At 40.1% G+C, this 26,262-nt stretch overlaps 1 protein-coding gene across 1 annotated transcript in view; it reads right to left on the bottom strand.

Annotated features, from left to right (window-relative positions):
• The window catches only part of AFF3 (AF4/FMR2 family member 3), a 530,066-nt gene that overhangs the window by 91,345 nt on the left and 412,459 nt on the right, over positions 1 to 26,262 (bottom strand). Inside the window, exon 11 of the mRNA XM_043603159.1 lies at positions 5,854 to 5,894. Within this exon, the coding sequence (XP_043459094.1) occupies positions 5,854 to 5,894 (41 nt within the window). The remainder of the gene's footprint in view (positions 1 to 5,853; positions 5,895 to 26,262) is intronic.

Here is a 26,262-nt window from a genome sequence, read left to right as displayed (position 1 = left end):
TCAGGCTCAGTTTTCTTACCTGTAAAATGGGTCCTTCCTATCTCACGGGGTTGTTGTGAGAGCCACAAAATGAGACAATGTGATAGTGCTTCTAAACTCTAAAGCTCTTTTAAAAAGTTTTTAATTTACACGGTACACCAAAGAGACTTCATTATAACTAAGGAGTCCTTTGCATTGGAGAGACTGCTGTGGGTCTCAAGGGCAGGACTGATAGATACTGTCTAGCATGCCACATTAGCATCTTTAAAGTTGGAAATTTAAGGCTTTCTTAAAAAGTTCTGCATCGCCCTCTTTTTGGACCCTTTCAGAAGAGACCAACTGTTAGTAGTGCATGGCAATTTGACTCTCCTCTCAGGACCTCACGGACATTATGTAAAATGTTACCCAGAAAGTTGTGCTTCTGTGCTGGTGGCCATCCCCAACATGCTCCCTTTGCTTGGCTGAAGTTGGTCCACTTGGCAAGGTGTCAGGAAGATGAAGCTGAATGCACGCCGCGCCCCCCCCCCCCCACAGTCTGATGCCCACCTGGTGCTCCTCACCTTGCGTTGGGGCCATTTCCAGTCCTGTCTTTGGATGAACACCAGCCCCACGTGGAAGTAAAACCCCTTCATTTTGGTCTAATTCTCATTTACTTAATTCCATTACATTCTCCCTAATGGGAAGTAGAGATTTTAGGGGTGTGATTCATGTGAATGAGCTGTATGAGGCCTTTCTTTTTGCATAGCCAGCAACCCCCTGGATGGTAAAGCCCTGAGCATAGGGGCATGGCCGTTTCTCCTCACCACTGCACCCCTGCCTGCCCCAGCTCTGCGCCTGGCTGAACATGCGGGATGCGCTCAATAAATGCTTGTGGCGTAAGTGAATCAATCAATGGCAGTTGTTTGGATTTCAATATAAATGGATCTTGGACCTGAGATATTGCCAGATGGGCAGACAGGTTACAGTCTGGTGATGCATCTCCACGGCTATAAAAATGTAGCCATTTCTGGAGTCGCACGCTGACATTTCAGAAGATGATTATATGCACAATTTAACCACACGGCCACTTGTGCCCTCCAAGTGCCATCGCTTCAACAACTGTTTTCATGTTGGCTTTCTTGCTGCTCATTCCTTTTTTTTTTTCTTTTAGTCAAGCACAGTTTTTTTTTTCCCAGCTTCTCTTATTTCCAGCTGAATGTGATTTATTCATATGAAATTATGCTCCATTTTTATAAAACCCAAGTTACTGCAAATGATGCTTGAGGTTTCACAGAAAATATTAATTCCTGATCTGCTGCTATAAAGCATCCCTGCTCGTTCTGCAGCAGCCCTGTCGCTCTGAGACAGATGGAAGCAGTCCAAGGGTATGATTAACTTCTTAGCCCTGGCAATTTCCTAGTGCTCCTCTTGCCCTAGATTTCAAGATTGACCTCCAGCTTCTCTGCAAATGCACAGTTGCTCAGCTTGATAAATCACACGAATCCCGTTTTTGATCACAGTTATCTACTATTTACTACTTATGAAGGGAAGTTAATCATATTCCAAGGCACTTCATATGCGGCACACATACCCTTCCTTCTCTGAACAGCACTTTGCATATTTTCCACATTACTGGCGATGTGGCAGCTTTCACAGTGCGGCGAGTCAACACCAAAGACACACCTTTATAAATGAGCCTCGTGCCCATTTATCCTGATTCTCCTCTGCCTCTCTCTACCCTATCCAGTACAATAATCCATAAGGAGAAAAAAAACACTTGGGAGGCATATCATAAGGAGTGAATAAGTAAGAAGGAGAGTGTCCCTTTATAGATTGAAGTTTTCTTGTAAGTGGCTTGTTTCACCTTGTTGAGGATTTTGCCACCTCTTCCTGCCTTGGTCTCTTGGTTTTTTCACGATTTGGGGAATCGGTAAGCCTCTGGTAGGCCAGATGACTTTCAAAGGCATAAAACGGATGAAAAGTTCCACAGTCAGCAGTAGGAAAGAACAAAAAGACGTGCCATTCTACCCTCACACAACCCTTCCTGTCACTGCAGGGTGGCACAAGTTAGCTGGGCTGAGGCCCAAATTTGCCTTGCCAGTGTGAACCAGTCTTGATGCTCTGGCTATTTGGGATGAACTATAAATTAAACCCGTTGTTCAAGCAAGACCAAACAAGGCCACCTCTTTGGAGGTGACCGCAGAAGATTTTTAAATTTAGAGAATGGAAATACTATAGTTTTAATTTATTGAGGTTGTGTACTGATTCCTTAGGACTCACTGAACTTGAAAGCACAGTTTTAAGTGTCAAATATTGGATTTCTGCTAGAATGCCTATTTAAACCAGGAAACTGGAGAAATGAAAAGATAGACAAGATTGGCCTTCAGAAGACATCTGGATACTGTCATCTCAGACACCCCACAGGGACAAAGTTTCTGCTTGCCATTAGAAAGGAAAGGGAAATGCCAACCCTTTCCCTTATAACTAGTCTCATCAGGTCAGGTCTCAAAAGGCCTGGATGCAGGTTTTCTCCTGGGGAAGCAGAGAACAGCCGTTGGCTTCCTTCATTATACACTCACATCCCCCAATGACCCCACGTCAAGTAAACCCCTAGGTCATCATCAAGTGTATATCTTGAAACAAAATGGCTCTACTCCTGGATCAGACGTCCTGTGTTCACCAGGTACTCAAGGTGGTTGTAAGGCTAAATGGAAGAGAAAGGGGCCACATATGAACTAACTATCGGGACATGAGACAAGAAGTCTGTGGTGGCACAGCCCAAGCCAACATGGGCTTTTTTATCCAACTGCAGAATTACAGAACACAGGAAGCACCTTGTGGGGTCTCACAAGTGTTGTCATTTTCTAGGACAAAAATGAAAGTGCTTGTTCATCGTTATGGAGTTTTATTTATTCATTTTTTAAAGTTTATTTATTTATTTTGAGAGAGAGAGAACAGGGGAGGGGCAGAGACAGAGGGACAGAGAATCCCAAGCAGCTTCTGTGCTATTAGTGCAGAGCCTAACATGGGGCTTGATATTATCATCCTGAGATCATGACCTGAACCAAAATCAAGAGTTGGATGCTTGGGGCACCTGGGTGACTCAGTCAGTTCAGTGTCCAACTTTGGATCAGGTCATGATCTTGCGTTCCTGGGTTCAAGCCCTGCGTTGGGCTCTGTGCTGATACCTCAGAGCCTGGAGCCTGCTTCTGATTCTGTCTCTCTCTCTCTCTCTCTCTCTCTCTGCCCCTCCTATGCTCATGCTCTGTCTCTCAAAAAATAAAACAAAACATTAAAAAAAAAAAAGAGTCAGATGCTTAACTGAGCCACCCAGGTACCCCATCGCTATGGAATTTTATATCAAGAAGTGACAACAGGCTGGAAAAAAATTGTTTAGTAAAACAGATGAGTTTTTGTAAATAGATTAATACCAGGCTCTAAGTAGTCAGGGATATTGGGGTTAGATCTCCACCTTGGGAAGGTCATGACTTGGGGGGAATCTTTACTCAATTCTATTCCTACCCTGAGGTGGATCCTCTGACAGACAGAATATTAGGCAAGACACGCAGGAGTATGTCCCAGAATCATATTCATTATTTTCTAGAAAATACTGGTTTATTCAACAGAATAAGTAATGTGCTAGAAAATGACATATTACCTGGTAAGTTAACATTCCCTAATTTAAGAAACTAGAAAATATAAATCCAATTAACTCAGTAGGTATTTTAAGTTCTTATTTTAAAAAGGATTTAAAATTGTATCTCTAAATGATTACACATACCTTTCACATCTATTACTCGTGTGGCCCCAAATTAGTGGAAAACATAGAATAGAGAAAGCACAGAGAAGGTAGCTTTACACGACTGCATTGTTAGAATGGCAAAGTCAACTCATTACTTTAAAACGAGCCGAATTCCCCCAATTTTGAACAGAAAAAAACGTTAGATTTAAGGGGGTAATGCTCTATTATATTTAAAGATGGAAAATTCAAAAGAAGAGAAATTATAATGGGAACCTGTTTCTCTGTTTCCAGGGAATGAGCTTTTTTTTTTTTTTCTTTTCCTCACAGTATTCTGATCTTACCGGTTACAGAATCAACAGAGGCTAAGATGCTAACTTACCGGTTGACTAACTATTGGGTTTGATGAGGGGTTTTAGAATATCAGAAGAAAGTCAAGGGGGAATAGTGTTGCTATCATTAAAATCCATGTACATTTTCTATCCAAGACAGAGTCACGTATCTTTTGGGAAGCAGTCTTAGAATGTATCAATTCTAGTTTCTGATGACTTGTCTTTGTATTTGCAGCCATGTCTTCAAAGGAATTCAATTATTTTCCTAAAATAGGTTTTGATTCATTCTACCAAAGTTCATAGTGATGTTTTGTGCCTATATATGTAGCTTTATTGAAATACAGTTTATATACCATAATGTTCATGCATTTAAAAAAACACAGTTTGATGGTTTTCAGTATAGTTACAGGGTTGTGAAACCATCACCATAATCTAATTTTATAACATTGTCAGTACCCCTCCAAAAAAATCCAACCATGGCAATAACATTATCTTGTAATCTGAGGGCTTTTGCTTGCTTATCAGTGCATTCTGTTGAAGGAAGCTCTTACTTAATAAGTCAAAGGGGAAAAAAAGAAGTATGTAGAGGAAAGGAATTAATGTGTCAGATTTTAAATGTTTTGATCCAGAGTCTCGTACCAATAGACTCCGAAGCAGTACAGTTTATCAGCTTTTGTGAAAATCCCAGGAGCAATTGTAGACGATCCTGTGGCAGCCACTCTTACAGCACACAGGCTTGTGTGGTTGTCATGGGGAAGGCTTTTCAAATGAAATAAAAATACTCACGCTCAGCCTGCCACCATAGAGGAAATGCTTTTCACCCATGTGCACAGATAATTTGCCTCAGTGACAGGTTTTACCTTGGAGAAGCAGTGAACTGAGCTAGTTGACACAGTCAATTATTATTCATTCCACACACACACACAAAGAAAAAAAAAAAGAAAAAGAAAAAGAAAGAAAGAAAAAAAGAACTGAGAAGGAAGGGGAAGGTGGTGACAGTTACCTAGCTAATGCTAAGGTGCCCACCAGCCAGCCAGGGTAACATCTCCTTCAGCTGGCTCTAACACCGTAAGAGCCTGACTTGTGGAGAGAAACTGGGGCTTCATCTTCGCCTCCTGACAGTTCTTGAAGAGACACACATACACACACCGCAACCTCAGTAAATGAAAGCTTAAAAACCAATCAAAACAAAAAGGGCATGGTCCATCCCTGAAAGTAACTTTATATATCCCTGTTCAGCTATCTTTATAAAGCCTTTCTGGCAGAGCACGATGTGAAATACAGCTTAAGTGTGTTTACTGATTAGGTTTATATATCTCATGCAATAACACAAGTCCAAAAACACAAGCCAAAGTGTGGAGGGAAAAGTCAGGCTCTCAGGACCATGAACTGGGTTATGTGCACAAAGTATTTCATGAGAGGATTTCATCAAAAGACAGACAGCTCTTGTGAAATGATATGGAAAAAGTCTGAAGAAAACATCTCAAAACGAATGAAGTACTTATTGCTGAAAAATGAGCTTAGATCGCAACCAATTCCAAAGTTCTGAATTTACTGCACCATTCAGGTCTTTCCCTCTAAGTTTCTTGTCTCCTGTTTCATTGCACAACAAGGGATTCTTCATACTTTCTATGAAATACAACAAGGCGATTTTTGCAGTAATAAACTCCACACATGCATGACAAATCCAAGCATGCAAAATGTTTAACATCCCAGTTCACAGACACTTTAGGGACAAAATCCGATTATGAATTATATGCCACAATAAATAGGGCTCAATGTTTCATAAAGCAATTTATAGTTCATAAAAATGACAAAATGTACCTGTCAGACAGAGCGTGGAGAGCAGTTCTCTGGGCTGCCTGCTGGAAGGAAGGGCAGAGATGTTTATTTAATATTCTGACTTTAAATTATGTACTCAATCAACACTTTTAAAAAACCTGTGTCACACACGTTTTTGCCATGTGGCCAACTATTAAACTACTAGCAACATAGTAGAGACCCATCATGTTATGAAATGGACGCTCCTCAGAGTTAACTGAAGCCCACAGCGCACACCTGCCACCAGGGGGCGAGAACGGGGAGGCACGGAGTTCTAGGTGAGGTTAGACTAGTCTCTAGAGACCGGAGAGGCTCAGACCTATTTCATTTTTACACTCTGAAATCACCTTTACCATTGCTTTACTCTACTTTCCTCTAAGAAAAAAATCTGTTTTGTTTCCTGTAGCTTCTTCCTCAATGAAAGTGTAGTTAAAATAATTTTTTTATTTATTTTTGAGAGAGAAAGAGAGAGAGAGAGAGAGAGAGAGAGAGAGAGAGAGAGACAGCACACTCACGCACATGAGTGGGAGAGGTGCAGACAGAAAGGAGGACAGGATCCAAGGCGGGCTCTGCACTGACAGCAGAGAGCCCAACGTGGGGCTCAAACCCACGAACTGTGAGATCAACACCTGAGCTGAGTTTGGAACACTTAACCAACTGTGCCACCCAGGTGCCCCGAAAGTATAATTTTTTACTCAGTTTTTAGATTTACTGAAAAAGTCAGTACAATTGGAAATTGGAACACTGGTTGGAAGAGTCAGAGTATTAGGAGATTACTGATTTGTTTTAGGCATAGTAATGATATTGTGGTGATTTTTAAAAGTGTCTTTTAGAGATCCATTTTGAAATATGGATACAATTATATATTGTTGGGATTTGTTTTAAAACAGTACAGTTGGAAGGAAGGGAGAATGGATGGGCATTTATAAATGAGACATGATGGCCTTGGGTTGGTAACTGTGGAAGCTAGGTGATGAGCACACTGGGGGATTAGTATATTATTCTGTACATCTTTGTATGTTTTTGAAACTTTCCATAATACAAAAACTAAGAGAAAAAGGCTGCCATTTCTCCATCAGATTCTCTCATGCTTGTAATCACTTTCTTTTCGTCTGGCTATTCTAAATTTTTGTACATTGGCTTTCTATCACTTAACACTCTGAGGCTTCAGAAGGCCAAGGTCATACTCTGTTCTCTGTCTCAGAAGTTATAATTGGGAGGGGATCAAAGCATGGCCTCTTAGACCAAGGCTCACTCAGGGTGTACTAGAAAATAAAGAGTGCATACAGTTCATTTTCACCATGTATGCTACATATGTTAAGTTTATTAATTACCAGGGACACCAAAACGTTTCCCATGTTATTCCTCTTTCCATTTAGACAACAGACTAAATAGAATCTTCAGATTAGAAAAAAAGTCTGACACATTAGTATCATCATCCCTATTACAGAAATGAAATACACCCTCGGTAGTAGCTGCATGTCCCTGGATCAGTCAGTCCAACACTTACTGAATTCCTACTGTGTAGAAACTATTATACTGGCCTCCCGGAGGGACAAAAACAAAAGCAGAATAAGTAGTCATCGTCTTAGGGAAGCTCAATCCCTAGGTAGGAAGTCACTCGGGGGTCCAGGGATGACTTGAGGACACTTAGGAAATAAAATGCAAATGAAAAGGTTAAGGTAGGACAGCATCAGGAAGGTGCCCATCTGAGGGACAGCTAATGGCTGGTGGATCAGCAGCTCCTCAAACAGTGCCTGGAACTGTTAGCAAGTGCTCAGTAAATATCTGCTGAGTAGATGTTAAATGAATGACTCAATCAGGGAATCCTTTTCACTGAAATTTAAGCAGAACTTTATTTATTTATTAAAAAAAATTGTTTTACATTTGTTTATTTTTGACAGAGCACTAGTGGGGGAGGGGCAGAGAGAGAGAGAGAGAGAGAGAGAGAGAGAGAGAGAGAATGAATACAAAGCAGGCTCCAGGCTCTGAGTTGTCAGCACAGAGCCTGATGCGGGGCTTGAACTCACAAACTGTGAGATCATGACCTGAGACGAAGTCGGACTCTCAACCGACTGAACCACCCAGGTGCTCCAGAACTTTATTTTTTTTAGTTTATTTATTTTGAGAGAGAGAGAGAGAGAAAGAGAAAGAGGGAGAGAGAGAGAGAGAGCAAGAGAGAGCAAGCAGGGGAGGGACAGAGAGAGAGGGAGATAGAGAATCCAAGCAGGCTTGCTCTGTCAGCATGGAAGTCTGAAGTGGGGCTCGATCCCATGAACTGTGAGATCACGGCTGAGCCAAAATCAAGAGTCAGATGCTTAACTGACTGAGCCACCCAGGTGCTCTTGAGCAGAACTTTAAAGACAAGGAGGGATGTGGGCAGGGAGAAGATGTGTTGGTCATACTGGAGTAGGAGGTAGAGCAAAGGCCTGTCCAAGCCTCTAGCAGTGGTTCTCAACCAGGACACTCCTTACTCCCAACCCCAGAAGTGTCTGGAATTGAGCAGGGGAGTTTCTTTGTATTATATTCACGAGGGGGATTACTACAGGCATTTAGTGCCTGGGGTCGGGGATGCTAAAACCTTTTAAAGATCAGGAAGTTCACTTACACGGTGAGGAAATGTCCCCTTAAAATGACAAGGGTATCTCTACAGAGAAACACTGTAGCAAAGTAGGAATGAAAGTCAGATTTGAAATAAGTGACACAGGGAACATTAGCCTCTGGGCCTGGCAAAAGGAACTGAAAATAAATGAGTAAGAGGAACTTAGATAATTCCCACAAATGACATAACCACATTGATTTAAGAAAAAAAAACATAAGGTCTGTGAAACTGGGAATTGAAAGTCTTACATTCCAGGAGAGGTTTTGCTATTCACTTATATGGCAACCTTGAGTCTGGCCCTCAACCTATGTCTGTTTCCAAACTGCCCTCTCCTTCTCTGAAGGGAATGATGAGGGAGCCAGTCAGTCACTGTCCAGGCTACTGAGGACAGTCTAAGGGGTTATTGCCTCCCCCTTCTCCCCTGGATTCCAGCAAATTAGGGCCCAAATGTCCTGGCATTCCAGTGTCACATAATCAGTCAAGAGAGAAAAGAAGAATATCTGCACAGCTTGTCTTGGCGAGGACAACTGAGGGAGTAGAAAGAGGCATGGGGAAAGAGGTGAGAAGCCTGAGGAAGACTTGGAGCCCAGAAGCCCCCTCTGATACCTCAGAGGACAGGTATTTCCTTCTCTCATGCTCCTTTCTTGGTGCTCCCCCAGAGGGCCAGCCTAGGAGCATGCCCACAAAAAGCACCCAGCAGGTGATGGGCAGCCATCACTGTTCCCACGTTTGTCTCCTAAAGGGTTCTCTTATCACTCATCAAGATGGCTTTCACCTTTGGCAGCTGTACTTGAAAAGAACTTAACTCTCTACTCTTGACTCTGGCTAAATGCACAAAAAGAATTTGGAACTCCCCAAAGGAAAGATGGCATGCATTATTAGTACAGTCTCTTAACATCATCTCAGCAGGAGGCACTGGAGACTGACTCTTCCTGGAATAACAAAAATCATTAGGGATGTGACCAAAAGTTCAACAGAAATCTCTAACATGGCATCTGAAGTTTCCCCTAGCCATGGCAGTCAGTGTTTAAAAAAGTGTATTGATTCTTTTTTCTCCTGCCTCCAAATACTTCCTACTGACTTTTGTGGTAGGGAAACACAGTGCTTTTTGATGTGAAGCCTATAAGAAAGTTATTTAGAGAGCAAAAGCAAAAGCAACACAAAAACTGAGAAACTCAGCTGTTCAACCATCACTGGAGTGATGCATCCCAGGTGGTTGGCACCTGTTGAGAGCAAGTCCATAGGACTGATGTTGACTGAGATCTCTAACAGAAGCTGAATTGGCGGCTTGGAGCAGGGGTTTCTTTCCTTTACCAGATAGATGTGATGGTGGAGCCAAAAGGTTTAGACATATGTCACAGACATATGAAGGCTTAGACATCAGTCATCCCAAGTCACTAAGCAGTGTCTTTCTGTGACCGTCACTCTCCAATCTGTCCACACAATGCATGTTACCACCCACTTAACACTGCGGTATTTAGCATCATTGATTGCCTGCCCCATTATTTTCAATGCCTGGTTTTGATTATGCTATTTAATTTGCAGTTTATTCTACATCATTAAAAACTTTACAGAGGATGACTCATCATCCATCAAGAAAAGAGATGAGAGTATTTTAAACATTTTAAATAATTCCTTGAGAAAATCATAGCTTTATGGCATTAGATTGAAATTGTATGTCATATACCAAGGCAAAGACCACAAAAAATTTTTTTTTACTGCCTCCTCTCTTAAAAGTAGTTTGGCTTTTGCATACTGTTTTACTTCACTCTTGGAAAATAATAAAATAAATAAACATTGCAATTAAAGAGCAGAGAAAAAAAATTACTTAGGTGACTCATGATTGAAGCCTGAAAAACTACTCATAGTAAACTAGATGAATTGCCCAATTTCCTTCTTTCAAGAGTTGTACATTACAGCGACCATATTTTTCTCTTCCTAAATCATCATCTCCTCTCGTAACTTTCCTCTTATTTTGTTCTCAGCAAAATAGGTTGAGAGGGTTAAGAGAATACTTCATTGATCTTTCCTGAGTTCATTACTCATTCACGAATGACTCTGAAGCATAAGTCTATGAGACAAAACAAGCTTTCCACCAGAAATAATAATTTTCCAGGTTCTCCTCAAAAGATGACATCTTTTCTCTGTCTTTATTACAGCAAGTTCAGTGTTTTGGAACATAATCAGTAGACATTCAGGTTTCAATGTATGCTAAATGAATTACCAGTCAAAATCTGTTATTGAGGGAACTCAAAGAGGAAATTAAGTGCCCTTCTTATAATTGGGTTGTGCATAGAACAAGTTTATGGATATTGAAGTGGGGAGGAGAATGAAAGGAACAGGCTGAAATTCAGCAGGGTCTCAGGATGATCCAATTTCTTTTTTACTTGATAGAAACAGAACTAACACGTGGACAGCTCTGTAATTTGGTCTGAAGTACCTATGATGTACAGTTACTGGGCTCGGCTTAGGCGACAGGCAAAACAGACAAAACCCTCACCATATTGTAGTTAGGGTCTAGCGTGCGTCAGACATGAAAAATTAAACACACTTAAACATGCTAGATTACAAGGGCTATGACTGAAATGGACAGGTGCTATGAAACAATATGAAGATCTCATTGGGAATGAATGGTCAGGGAGGGCCTGCTAACCAAGTAAAGCACAAAAAATCTGATGCTTGCAGGATAAAGAAGTTAGTGAGCCAGAGACATGGGAGTGGGTGGGGAAGGAAGGGCTCCTGGCAGGGAGGACAGTTTGGGAGCAAAGGCTTGAGGCTGGCCTTGTTCCTTGCTCAGTTGCAGAACTGTATGAAGGACACCATGGGGGAGCTCAGTGAGAAGTGGGGACAGGGGCAAATCCCAAGGGCTTTGGAGGTCAAATTAAGGATTTTGGATATTATCCATAGGGCAATAGGAGGTCATTGAAGGATTTACATTATTGGAAGATGGGTGAAGGATATATGGGATCTGCTTGTACATTCTTTGCATCTTCTGGTGAATCTATAATTGAAAAAAAAAGCAGGGAATGAGGCAATAAAACTGACATTTTTCAGATATCACTCTGGCTTCTGTGCGGTGAATGGATTTGAGCAGGAAGGGACAATGTTTGAGGTTGTTGCAACAACGGAGGCAGGAGAAGGGCAGGGTAGCACTGGAGATGGAGAGAGAGAGAGTTTGTGTTATGTTCTGGAGGCGGAGCTGAGGGAACTTGTGATGGGTGGGATGTGGCAGACTTGGGGGGGGGTGGGGAGGACATCAGGAAAGAGTCCCAGGTTTCTGCCTTGAGCACCTGGTAAGCATGAGGAGCCACTGATCAGGATGGGCACCACTGGTGCAGGTATATGGGCAAAGGTAGATTTTAATTTCAGGTGTGTGAAATTCAAGGTGCTTCTGGGATGTTCCAGTGGAGAGGCTGAGTAGATAGCTGGATACATGAGATTGAAGCTGTTTAAATGTCAACAAAGTATAAAATATCAATAGCTTTTTGGCAAATAACAGTCAAAAGGAGATATGTGACTGAATTTTTTTGGTCTACAATTTGCTCTCCTTCTAAGATAAGTAGGTTGAGGATTCAACTGGTTAGAATACATCTTTATTTCTCCGTCCACATGTGAGTGACCTCCATCTTTTCTATGAACAGTGTCAGGTTTATTATACTGACAATAAAGCAGGTACCTGTGCAGCAGTGATTTTAATCACTGTGCTTCACCTGTGTTAGGATGTTGTATCCACATTCAGCTACTTGAAAAAATACCATAGCAGATAATCTTAGTTCATCTGTGTTTTGCTGTTACTGATGCATGCTGTGAACTTTAGACTGGATTCATGTATCTTTATGGGAATTCTGTCTAGTAAGGCCTTACTTTTTTCTTGCCATTTTTCTTCAAGTTGAGACTTGTATTTATGAATTTGTTTCACTGCTTAATTTCCTTCTACATCTCTTAACACATTTTATGTTTCATTAACTTAACTTTTACGCTGTTGGCTTTCCATTTGAGTCCTAGTTGATGAGTCTCTTAACTTTTATGTTGTGAGCTTCTTTGTTGCTTTCAACCCATTTGGCAATATATGCAAGACAAAGGAAAGTCTGAACTCTCTTCAGTTTTCCCTCTGTAATAATGAGCATTGTGCATTTTCAGAAATGCTGTCTAGGAAGCGTTTTGTTCAGTAGACTTAGACTCAGGCAGAGTCAGGGATGACAATGTAATTTATGATCCAAATAAGAACATTTTGGAGAATGAAAGGGGATGCTCTGCAGATAGGAGCAGGGGAAACAGGAGAGAACCCTGCTCTTCTGGGCACACTGGGCTGTGTGGCTGCTCTAATAAACATGAGTCTGCACAAATATAAATGAGATCAGAATTAGAAGACAGAATTTCAGGGGCCGAGGAACTTGTCAATAAAGAAAACAGACAGCAGAATGGGGTCAGTAGCAGACAAATCACTTGGATTCTTGTTCCTTTAAATCAAGCCAATGCTTCTGTCATTTTCCCATTCTCTTTCCAGCTGCTCCTCTATTTAGATTCTGCTTTTAATCTGAGGTCTAGCTCAACCTTTTTATAAGTGCTCCTTGACCACTCATGCTTTTGTTGACCTTCCTCTCTCTGAACTCCTAGCCCAGAACATGGATTAGCACTGGGTTCTTTTCTTTCTGGAGGAGTTTGCCATTTGTTTTGTGAGAATTCTCATCTTGGCTCCTCCAGTTTCTTGAGGATCACTGAAGGTGGAGACCCTAGTCCATTCCTTCTCCATCTGAAAGGGCTTCCCGGCAACTGACAACACTTGCTGTGGGATTCACAGGCAGGGGGTGAGTAGGTAACTTTTGGGGATGACATATTGCCACTATTTGCCACAGCGCTAATCTAAGAGACTTGTTGAAATACATTTTTTTCTTAGCTTTATATTCTTTCTCTATTTCACTTTCTTTAAAAATTAGGGTATACTTTCCTCTTGGGAGAAAGTTTGACTAGTTTTTTCCCTCCACACGGGATTGCTTAGATTTATTTATGTCTACTGGAAATTCCATAAAGACAACAACAAACATTTATTGAGCACCTACTCTATCCCATGGAAAAGGCTGATTAGGGTTGACAATATCAGTGAAGTTGGGCTGTATAACGTTATCTCATAATTTGGATCCTGTTACCAACTGACTGATTTGGGGGACTTGTCTGAGGTCAGATTGTCAGTGACAGTCCTGATTTGGCTATTTGAATCTTCTGAGAGGGATTAAGAGAGACATGCTTGTTTTCACTGAGCATTTCCTGGACATAATGCTGGAGATAAACTCACTGGGGATAAACTGAACAATTCGTGACATCCACTTGCAGCCCCTTTTGCCTCTCTGTCCTGGGGGCTTTTGCCTTCACAAATGAAAACTCTGGGGCAGCCGCTAGGAGTTGGGAGAGAGACGGGAAAGGTGTGGGGACAATGTGAGCACATGCCATGGGTGCTGTCCCCCATTCACAGTGACTGACATCAGACTCCTCCCAGAGGGGTTGTGGCTCCACTGAGGGCCTGGAAGATACAAGGCACCCTAGACAGTGTGCCATATTGACTGCTACAAGGGCAACATTATGGGTCAGTGGCTTCCTGGAGGAGATTTGTGGGACAGGTGTGGTGTGGGAGTGGTAAGAGGTCAGTGTGAAGTGCAAGGATAATGGCCATGCATGAGGCTAGTAGCATTCACCACAATGTTGGGGGTAAGGTGGCGGCTGCAGAACTGATACCCAGCCCCAAGTGAGGTCATAGGAACAACCTGCGCTTCAGCTGATGTGGCACTGCTGTCCCATGGCAAGTACTTGCATCCACTGGGGGCAGCTAGACACTTACCCCATAAAGGGCCAGACTTAGGGAGGCTAGACACTAGCTCCTTGAGCACAGGAAGTAAGCCCCAGTTACATTATTGAACAACCATGGTACAATGTCTAACCAACAGCACAGGGCACACAAATGCTTGACAAATATAATGTCACCAGATGACCAAGCATACTGGTACCTCTCCTGAACGCCTAAGGGATGAGGGATTAGTCTTCATCTCTTTCATTCAGTTCCATCTCATTCCAGAAGCATTTGTGCAGAGAATGAGGACTCAAAATTGGCAACTGAGCTTTAGTCTTTAACACAGATTCTAACATTTATTCAAGATTCTGTTAGTATAATTGTAAACTCAGTGTTCCTTTTTGTTTGTTTTTGTTTTAAAGGAATGAACAGGCAGTATTTTGCTTTTAAACAGCCACCATCCTTCAATTGTCAATTACCCTCTTCAATGAAAGGATCTGACAAATCTTTGCTGTGCTATTATTTTGTTAGAAACAAAACACTTTCCTTATAAGAAATTAATCTTTTTCCTTGTGGTGTTTTTCAGTAAAAGCTTCTATCAAGGTACTAAATAAGGGACCATTTGTGACCCCTGCTGGAGACGTGGTAAGTTATCAGTCTCTACCCTTCTGTTCCAAACATAAGTATTTTCTCCTCCTAAAGAATCTTTCTCCTCTAAAGAATCACAAATTTAATTAATCCCATTAATTGGGGGCTTGGTTCTCTTGTTACCTGTGTTCTCACAATGTTTCAGTTGCCTTGGGAGAGAGGTGATAGACTCATGCAAATAACATGTAATATCTAGCCCTAAACCTTCAGATTTCACATATCATCTTCATTGTATGCATGCCATACATACATCAGGATGTGTGCTTAAATTCCAGGCTTCTAATTTTTATTATAATTTTCAACTGTTTTAAGTGGTATGTGTGCAGTGTAGAAAAAATTACATGTATGTAACAAGCAAAACAACAAACAACAATAATAAAAACAAAATAAAAAACAACCTCCATTTATCCACTGGGATGATAGTTGCCATCAGCAATTCAATGTGAATCTATCCCTATTTTACATGTAACCCAAATACATCAGGGCCAGCCTTGGGGCCAGTCGAAGAATGGTGTTTCACTGGAAAGAAACACGAATATTCCATGCCAGCCTTGAAAAGTAAGGTAAATATCAAAGCCTCTTGACAAGAGAGGGCTGGGGAGCTAGACTGTAACACACTCTAAACCCCATTCCACTTTATCAGTCATCTTTTCTAAGTCCCACACGGTGTGGCAGTGACCCTGTCTCTCTTCTCCTCTCTCTGCCTCCTTCCTGCCTCCTCACACTCTCTTCTAAAAATCCAGACCTTCTCTCTTCTTCCTCCTATCTTCTGGCTCTATTCTTCTATAACTGCCTTTTCTGATATAAACCAATTTTTCTGGCCTCTTCCTGTACTCCTGTCCTTTCATAACTAAATAGACATTTAAAAAAGTTCCAGCAATGCAAAAAAAGAATGTTCCCGGGGAGAAGGGAGAGAAGAGGCAGAAGGTGGGGAAGGACGTGAAAATGTGTACTTTAGTAGCTTTATAGTAATACATATTTATATTAATATAAAATGTTTTCTATTAATCCACTTCAGCATTTTTGTCCAGTTACATTAAGATATTGAAACAGGGGTTCAGTAAGGGTGGCTTGCTCACAGTCACAGGTGGCAAGTAATGGAACCAGGCCACTGAAATACCACAGAGCACCCCAGTCCTGCTTCTGCCTCACTGCAGACTATTCCTGGCAGAGGGTGAATGGAAGGGGATCAGATGAGTTTGGAGTTCTGCCAGTATCAGTGTGAAGAGAACTGGTGGGGTGCTGAGTGGACACTAACATACACAGGGACAAGCTTCCTGCGGGGATGTTATTGAAGAGGAGGTGTAGGAGTCATCTTTTAGACAGGTGCTTGCAAAGGAGATAGGAGGGTTTTAGGTTTCTGAGACTGAAGTCTTTTCCTCAAGAAGTTTATAGGTAGAAGCATATTGTTTATCTCAGAGCTTGCCAGAAACTTCTGGAGAAGAATTCTTTTGACCTCCAGAGCTCACCATGACAGACTGCATATATAAAGGAAGTGCCTGCCTGGGTCAGGTCTAGGTAGGTGCAGAGATCACTGAGGATTCATTAGGCAAACAGGGCAGCCCCACCAGTGTGCAGGATGATGGTGGAATATCCAAGTGTGGCTGTCAATTCTCATAATGGAGAGAGAGAGTGAGTGAGCGAGTGAGTGTGTGTGTGTGTACATGCTCATCTAGCAGCATCTACAATTTCAAAGTGGAAGCAAACAAACAAGAATCATCATCATATCTGAGTAACTTGGAGATACTCTACAGGTAGTATGTGGATTTAAATGCCTGGTTATTGGGAATGGAAAGTTAAATTTGGAGTATGGAGTTGATGCAATCTAAGCCCTGCAGGTTCTCCCATGGCTTTGTGGCCTGCTTATCATAGTTTTGGTCATCTATACGTTCCTAGAACTCATCTCACAGGACAATTTCAGTGCAGGCCAGACCATGAGCATGGCGAAAGATGGTGATGGCCTGTTAATAACTCTCACCTTTGGTACAGCAAGTGGATACTGGGTTTAGTTACTTCCTACGTTGTTGGGTTTGCCAAATACCTTTTAAAGCTTTTAACAAAATCCTTATGCTACCTCAACACAATGCTTTAGTGGAGACCCATTCATTTTCCACTGGCCTTGCTAGGTGTTTGATTATTATGAATGCAACTGGGGACTAAGTTGTGTGAGGTATAAATGTTACTTTGTTATTGTATAAAGACACAATGAGAGTCACATAAATGTTTTGATGGTTTTGTTATAAATGCAACCTGTATTTCAAGAACCAAAATCTTAAATCTGGCTTTATGTTTCACTTAAACATCTTTTTCACTGAGACAAAATAGCAATATTTGAAGGTTAAAAATAGGTTTGTAATGGTTAAGAAAGAGTCTTATAATGGCACTTTGTAAACCAATTTTTTAACATATCAGAAAGCTAGATTGATTCTGAATGTGTTACTATTAGTATTAGGATTTTCACCTCTCAAGAGACCACTGCTTTAGAGTTTATATGTGAAAGTGCTTTCATATCTAACATGTTGTAATCTTACAACATACTCTTCCTTGAACTGCTTTGGACCTTTAAGAATGAAGTCCAAGTTGAAAGAAGTGGTACCCAGAGACACGATGAATTAACCTCCCCAGAGTGACATTGGGCTAACTTGCTCTTTTCTAGTGTGGAAAGGACTGTCTGGTGGCCTGGCATTTCTGGAACTGTCTGGTATGCTTCTTAAAGATGGTCTTCTTTCACTCAGCACAACCTGTTGGCTGCAGATCTGGTCAGGATGGAACTGGCAAGTGCCAAGGGGCGTTGAATTACCACAAATGATTATGCTCCATGTAGAAACAACAGGCTAAGAGAGTCTCCTGAGAAAGGCTGTGCTATGAGATAACCAGCCCCACTTGGAGAAGATTTGGAAAAATACAAACAAAAAAAAACTTTCCAAGTGCATATCTGGACCAAACACCTGAATGACTGTAGGTAAATCCTTTACTAAATGAAACTACTCAAGCCTGGATATGAATGATAGCATATACTCCAAGGAGATCCACTGTTGAATGGTTATACTTCTGAAGAAGCTATTTAAGATAAAAACCATTAAAGTCATAGGACAAAGGACTATTCCTCTGAGTTAAATAGCTGCATCCTCTGGAGGGAGAATTCCACTTCCTCTGCCAACCAGGAGCTCTGCCGGCAGCTGTATTTGAGAAGAACATGCCTATCAACTCGTGATGCATGACCTTTCTTCTGTTCTCCAAATAGAGAGTCTATTTTGTTGGTACTGATATCCGCCATTAACAAAACTTGGCTTAGTTTCAAAAATGTAGCTCCTCTATGAATTCTTGAACTTAACAAAGCAATGATTCTCTATTTTTGTGTTAATAGTAGTTTGCCCAAATTTAATGGATCACCTTTTCATTTTTATGTAATTTTCTCCTTTCCTGCATTTCTGTTCAGGGCCTTCCAACTGAAATTAGTCACATCTTATGGTCCAGGTTGGTTGGGCACAACTAAACCTACATAAATCTCAGTTGGGTCCCCCACATGAGGTCTGAGAAAATATTTTAGGAGATAGGGTTGTGAGCCTTTGTACATCTGTGCTCAGTGACATTTAAATCAGCTGATAATTTCAATTTTGGAAATTACTGTTCATTAACATGAAACAAAAGCAATTACATTTTTGGATATCTCTACTTCTGCTCATGATTTTCACAAATGTTTATGAAGAGTGGCATGATTTAAAAATACCATAAAATTGGCCATATTAAAGAAATTTTGCATTTGCTTCTGGTGACAATAAAATTTTATTTATAAAGTATGATTACTTAACTAAGTTTTAGGACTATTATATCAATAAAAACCTCCTGCCAACCATTTGAGTTTTCACTGACTAAGACAGAAGTTTCAAATACATGATTACTTCAAATACAGATGACAAAGACCTGACAGGAAGTAGTTATCAATGTGAGTTATTGCTGTTTCTATATTAAAAAGATACCAATTCATCAATATGACTAAATTGGATATTTAGCTTAGGGATAGCATTAATGCAAGACTAAACAGAAAAAAAACAAACTATTCTTCCTTTTCTTCTGTTTTGCTATTAAGTGTAATATATGCTTTTGTGTGTGTGTGTGTGTGTGTGTGTGTACACGGAGGGCAGAGTTTTTTCTGGCATTTAAAATTTACTTTAAATTTTTGTGGTTAAATTATCATAATGAATATTACTAATGTGTCTTGCACGATGTTTGGCGCTTAGTAGGCATTCAAGATTATTCTCAGAATGACTCTTATGTAAAAATTTTTTAGCTCTTGTTTGACTGCAAATAATATCTACAATACAGTTCATTTCTAATGTAGGAGAAACTTGATTTTGGAGCCTTGCCCCTCAAACCTGGTCCTGATTACTGCTTCAACTCCTGTTTATATAATTCCACACAAGTTTGGCAGGATTCAAGAGCACATACCAGGGTGTTGGCTTTTATGAATCTCCTGGGATGTGAATGTCAGGCTGACTGGATGAACTCTGGCCACAAATCCCAGACAAGCACAATGACTCTATTTATTCAGACTTGGCCGCCTGAATGCAGATCGACTCTGTGGGTAATAAATTTTCACAGGCCAAGAACTCTAGCATCAACCAAGCTGATCCCGAGAAGAAAAATGCACCCAGGGAAGTGGTGCTGGGCTGCACAAACCTCCTATGTTTTTATTCCACGTCTGCATATCATTTAGCTAATTCATTTGGTCACTGATAGACATGCACTGCCAATGGCTTCAGAGGTTCTTTTCAAAAACTCTGCTTTCTGTTATGCAATTGTCATATTAAAAAAGGAACAAAGGAAAAAATGAACAGCACCCATTACAACTGGCAATCTGCTTTTAATATGACACCCCAAACTGATGTCAGTTATTTTACCCAGTGGCCTCTACAGTAAAAAGCAGAGAACTGAGTAGGAATGTTTCTGTGCTTCCCCATAAGAAACCAAAGGCAACAAAAAGCAATGAGAACTGCAGTTCGGTGTGCAGAGCAATTTCACCTATAATCTTGACATCTTGATGCAAGGAGGCTTTAGACTTATTCCGAGAGGACTGGGATTCTTTTGAGAGACACGATTAGTATTCCATGCATTAAAAATAAAAAAAGAATTGGCTTTTTAACTTGGAGATTTATGTTAACTACCTAGATATCTATTAAATTAATTGTGCTCTCCAAATATTGATTGGGGGATTAAAAGGTAACTTTTCTTCATTGTAAGAAGTAAATTATGCCAGTAGGAAAATTTCCCTCTACAGATTACATCCAATGATCAGTGCCTGTAAAATTAAAATTGTCAGTTTGAGTGGATAAACCATGCTCATTTAAAGAAAAAAATGCAGTTACATAATTAAAATGAAAAGGCTGCCTGATACGTGTGGATAATGTAATTACTGGAAGCTGCAGGCACATATGCAGCCATTCAATCTGGATCCCGCTTCTTTACTTTCCCTAAGCTTATATATTTGTCATCTCTGAAACACTGTCTGCCACTGACACTCTCTCGGCTGCTCCTTGCTGAGAGTCTTAATCATATGTTCTTCTTCTTAAGCCTTAGCTATAATAATTTCATCTAGATATTTGCCGTGTCCAGCTTCCCAAGCTTACCCTGACTTGAGAGGCACAGCTCCGCTTTTTGCCAAATTGGGAGATATGGAATATAATTAATCTCTCCAAGTCTATTAAAAAAATTCCTTCAGTATTTAGTGACTTCAGGAATAATTTTGTCTTAAATCTTCTAATTTCTTTGTATTCTTACATGAAAACATTGGCCTTTGGAATTTTAAAACCAAGAGTTACAGAAAAGAGGATCAAACAAATTGCTACATGTATCAGTATCTTTCACTTGTCCAGACAAGCAAGAAAACTGATTCTCATATCATTTGTCTTAGTCCCAGTTCAAACCTTATCAAGTATGAAAATTATAGGAGCAAACATGAAACTATGCTTCTATTTTAATTATATCTCCAAATTTTCTAGGTAAACTCTGTCACAATCTCAGCTCTAGAGGTTACAGTCAAAATTCTGCTATCCCTGAAAGGGAAGGCTATAAGAGAAACCCATTCTTTTGGTTTCAGAGGCTTCTGTTTGAGATAAATTTTGGATTGGAGTTAATATATAGGAATAAGTAAGGGGAACCTGGGCTTGCTGGGTCCCTCCAACACAGCTATATCAACATCCAATCATTTTGAACACCTAGGAAATTGATCTGAGGATTAAGAGAACAATCTGCATAATTTGAGGGAGAGAACATGGCATTATTCATGCTCACAGCCCGGGGCTTGAACTCATGACCCTGAGATCAGGACCTGAGCTGAGATCAAGAGTTGGACGCTTAACTGACTGAGCCACCCGGGTGCCTTGACCTCTTCTTAATATAGCATTCTCTCAGGAGCAGGAAGCATAACAAGCTTTCTTAACACGCAAAAGGTAAAAACCTAGACAACATGACAAGATGGAGAAATTCTCCCTAAAAGAAAGATCAAGAAGAAACCAACCATAGCCATGGATTTTCTCAAAACATATATAAGCAATATATCTGAACAAGTCATAAGAATACTAGCCGGGCTTCAAAAAAGCATAGAAGATATCAAAGAAACCCTTGCTGCAGAGACAGATTCTGAAAATTTGTAACTTCAATATGGCTTGGTAGTAAGTACATTTAAGAAGTGCCTATAGATACTTCCATGGAGACTGGATGGATCTTTCCTCCTAAATAGGTAGATTGTTTTTGCAATAATCTACAGCCACCTTATAATCTTGGGTCTTATGTTTTTGTTCTTTTATGTCAATACCTTTGATTTTGCATAGAACTAATTTGAAAAATCATAGTGTTCAATACATGAAATAAAGGTAGAGCAAAAGTTATCTCTGATACGGGACAACAAAGAGCAGGAAATACTCTCAATTCAACTCAACATTGTACATTTATTCATGTATTCATTCAGCAAGTATTTAGCACCTCTGCTGTGCCAGAACAGTCCCTGCCCCCAGGAAACTTCCAGTCTAATTGGTAGAGATAGATATTTTAAATTCTTTTTGAAAATATTTATTTATTTATTTATTTATTTATTTATTTATTGAGAAAGAGAGAGAGACAGAGCATGAGCAGGGGGAGGGGCACAGAGAAAGACACAAACAGAATCTGAAGCAGGTTCCAGGTTCTGAGCTGTCAGCACAGAGCCTGACATGAGCTTTGAACTCACAAACCGTAAGATCATGACCTGAGCTGAAGTCGGATGCTTAACCTGAGCCACTCAGGCGCCCCGAGACATATACTTTAAAAAGTAAGATAAAACATAAGTAAAATTATGATGAAACCTAAGAAAAAAGGTTAGGATGATTGTGAGAAGGACTAACTGGGGAGGGGGAGGGTGGTCCAATTTAGATAATGGGGAGGCCCCTGAGAAAGTGAAAGTTATGTTGAGGTTCATCAGATAAAAAAAAAATGAGGGAGGAGAGGCCTCTGGAGGCTCTGAGGCAGGTGAGTGTGGCTTGTTGGAGGAGATGAAAGCAGGCTCATGTGGTTAACGTGCCATGAATGAGAACAGTGTGAAGTGAAGGGAAAGAAGAGGGGTGAACCACACTGTGTAGGGTAGTGTTAGTCATGCCATGGGCTCTGGATTTTATCTCAAGTGAAATGGGAAATGTATTTAAGACTTTAGAGCAGGTAATGAGTTGATCTGATTTATATTTTTCAAAGATTGCTGTGAGGAGGTTGTACTATAGAAAGGGAAGAATATAAATAGGCTAGTGTCTACTTGATTGGTTTAGACTAGCCAGGATGGAAGGAGGTGGAAAGACTAATATTTAATTTTGGAGGTTGAATTTATAGGCCTTAGAGACAAAATTAACATCTAAGTGAGGAACAGGGAGTTGTCGAGGATGAACCTGGTGTTTCTAGACTTGAATAACTGGGTGTATGGCAAGGCCGCTTTTAGAAATGGAAATAATCACAAGAAGAATATATTTGTGTGTGGGTGGATAAGGGATGGCAAAGACCAGAAGTCCAGTTTGGCACAAATTGAATTTAAAATGCTTGTGAGACATCCGAGTGGAAAAGTCAAGTAGGTCTACAGTTCAGAAGAGGGTTTGAGGTAAGGATATAACTTTAGAAATTGTAAGCATATAAAAAATGAAGGTCATGGGAATGGATGAGATCATCCAGAGAGACAGAGAAAGAAAGGAAGTGGAGAACAGAAATCATGAGTAAAGGCTGAAAGATTCTACTATTTAAAATTGGGCAGAGGAGGAGCAGTCAGCAAAGGAGCCTAAGGAAAAACAGTCAAAAGGGCAGGAAACAAACCAGGAGTTTAGTATTTGACACCTCAAGAAAAGTGGGGTTATCAATAGTTTTCAATGTGGTAAGTCTTCTGGTAAGACAAGACACTGAACAGAGCCCAGTATGTTTGGTTCTGTGGAGGTCACTGTAACCAAGTTGTGTAGTTCTGGTGGGGAGGTAGTGCAAAAAGGAGTCAAAAGAAGAAGGCCCCAAGGCCTATCAGGAATATAGAAAATGAAATTCTTTATTAGCCACATATTATCCAACATATATCCAACATATTATCAGTTCTGTGATGGAGGATATTAAGGGAGAAAACCTCTAAAATGCTATCACCAATGAACTGTTAATAAGTTATACACACACACACACACACACACACACACACACACAATATAATCCCTAGAAGAGCCACTAAAAAAGCAATACAAAGAGATACACTAAAAACACTATAGATAAATAAAGACAGAATTCTGGAGAATGTTCAAGAAACCTATAGGAAGTCAGTAAAAAGAAAATGGAAAGATGAAAACAGAAATAAAAGGAAAGTGACAGAAAAGGAAAAAATAAAGCAATAGACTTAAGCCATAATATATCAGTAATTACATTAAATGCAAATGTTCTAAATACATCAATTAAAAGACAGAGATTGGCAAAATAAAAGATATGACAATAATACACTGTAAGAAACTCACTTCAAATACAACAACATAGGTGGGTTGAAGGTAAAAGAATGGAAAAAGTTATATTATGCAAACATTAATCAAAAGAACGCAGCAGTGGCTATATCAGTGTCAGATAAAGCAGACTTCCGAGCAAAGAAAAGAAAATTACTAGAGATAGAGTGGAACATTACCTAATGATAAGAGGTCAATCTACGAAGAAGACATAGCAATCCTAAATGTTATGAACCAAATAACAGAGCTGTAAAATATGTGAAGCAAAAACCGATAGAATGGGAAGGGGCAATAGACAAATCCACAATTATAGTTGGAGATGTCAACACTCCTCTCCCAACAACTGATAAAGCAACTAGAGAGAAAGTCAGCAAGGATTTAGAAGAACTCCACAACAGCATCAACGAACAGGATCTAACTGACATTTATAGAACATTCCACCCAACCGCAGCAGCATACACATTCTTTCAAGTGCCCATAAAACATATACCAATGCAGACCATATCTTGGGCCATAGAAAATACTCAGTAAATTCACAAGAACTGAAATCATAGCAAACGTGTTCTTTGACCACAATGGAACCAAACTAGAAATCAATAAAAGTAAGACTACAAGAAATCTCCAAACATTTGGAAATGAAAACAACCCACTTCTAAACAATTCATGCATCAAAGGGGAAGTCTCACTGAACTGAAGTGTTCAATTACATGCAACATGGTTGAGTCTCACAAACATAATGCTGAGTGAAAGAAGCCACAATGAAAATACAACATATCAAAATCTGTGGGATGCAGCAACAACGTGCTGAGAGGGAAATGTATAGTGTTAAATTCTCATATTATAAAAGAGGAAGTCTCAAATCAGTGATCTAAGCTCCCTCAAGAAACTAGAAAAAGAAGAGCACAATGAACTCAAAACAACAGAAGGAGGGAAATAATGAAGACAAGAAATCAATGAAACTGAAAACAGTAAAGTTGACAGCAAATATCAATAAAATGACAAACTTTTTTTTGAAAAGATCAATGACATTGAAAAACTTCTAGCAAGACTGACAAAGACAAAAATAAGATAAGTATCAAGAATAAAATGGGATATCACTATAGACCCAGACATTAAAGGGACAATAAAAGAACTTTTTACATGTAAATGTGACAACTTAAATGACATGATAAACCAATTACTTAAAGAGCACATAGTGCCATAACCTACCCAATGTGAAGTAGTCCAAATAGCTCTTTAACTATTCAGAAAACAGAATTTTTAAGTGTTAAAAATCTCCAGGCCCATGTGGTTTCACTGGAGAAATCTGACAAACATTTAAAGAAAAATTAGCATTACTTTTATATAATTTCTTCAGGGGAAAAAAAAAAAACAAGTACAGGGAACACTATTCAATTCATTTTATAAGCCAGTACTGTCCTTATTTCAAAACCAGACAAAGATAATACAAAAATAGACACCTTCAGAACACTGCTTATGACCCTGAAAGAGAAACGTGGTGAGGATGAGGAGCAACTGCAATTCTCTTATACTCCTCATGGGAATGCCAACTGGTGAAACCACTTTGGAAGATGGTTTGGGATGATATATTCATCTTGTGCACGCACAAGATGGCCCTGCATTTCTACTCTTGGGTGTAGACCTAACAAAAATGTTCTCATATGCTCACCAAAAGACCTGTACAAGAATGTTAACAACAGCACTATTTTAATAGCCTCAAATATCTTCATGCCCATCAGTAGTAGAATGGGTAAGTAAATTAGGCTATATGCACATGAAGAAATATGAGTAATGAAGATGAACAAATTTCAAGTACATGCAACATGGATGAGTCTCACAAACATAATGCTGAGTGAAAGAAGCCAGAAACAACAGATTCCGTTGTTACAATGGATACAACGGATACAACGCATCTGTATAATTCCATTGATATAAATTTCAAAATGAAGCAAAATTACCCTCTGGGTATTAGAAAAACAGAGGAGTGCTTATTCTTTTGGAGGGTGGTGACTGGACAGGGACATGGGAGACCTGAGAGGCTGGTCATGTCTGTATCTTGATCTGGGTGCTGACTACATGGGTTTGTGTGGTTTATGAATATTCATCACATTGTATTCTTAGATTATGTGTACTTTTCTCTATGTATGGTATATTCAATTGTAAGTTGACTAAAATGCAAAACACCAAAAGCTTAGTGGATCTGGTGATGTGAAGATAACAGGTAGAGCACAAGTCCTGAGGAAGTGGCAGGCTTTGGGGATCTAACACTAATTCCCACTTTACAAATGGTGACCCTGGAGCAGAGAACAGTTTAGGGGCTGGGCTGAGGCTGCAAAGCTACTGAGTCACTAGCAGAGATTTGAACCCAGGGAGCAGGGCTGCTCAGTCCGGGCTTACTCACT

Source organism: Prionailurus bengalensis, chromosome A3 (assembly GCF_016509475.1).
Source record: "Prionailurus bengalensis isolate Pbe53 chromosome A3, Fcat_Pben_1.1_paternal_pri, whole genome shotgun sequence".
Lineage (NCBI taxonomy): Eukaryota > Metazoa > Chordata > Mammalia > Carnivora > Felidae > Prionailurus > Prionailurus bengalensis.
This window is presented reverse-complemented; position numbering and strand designations above follow the sequence as displayed.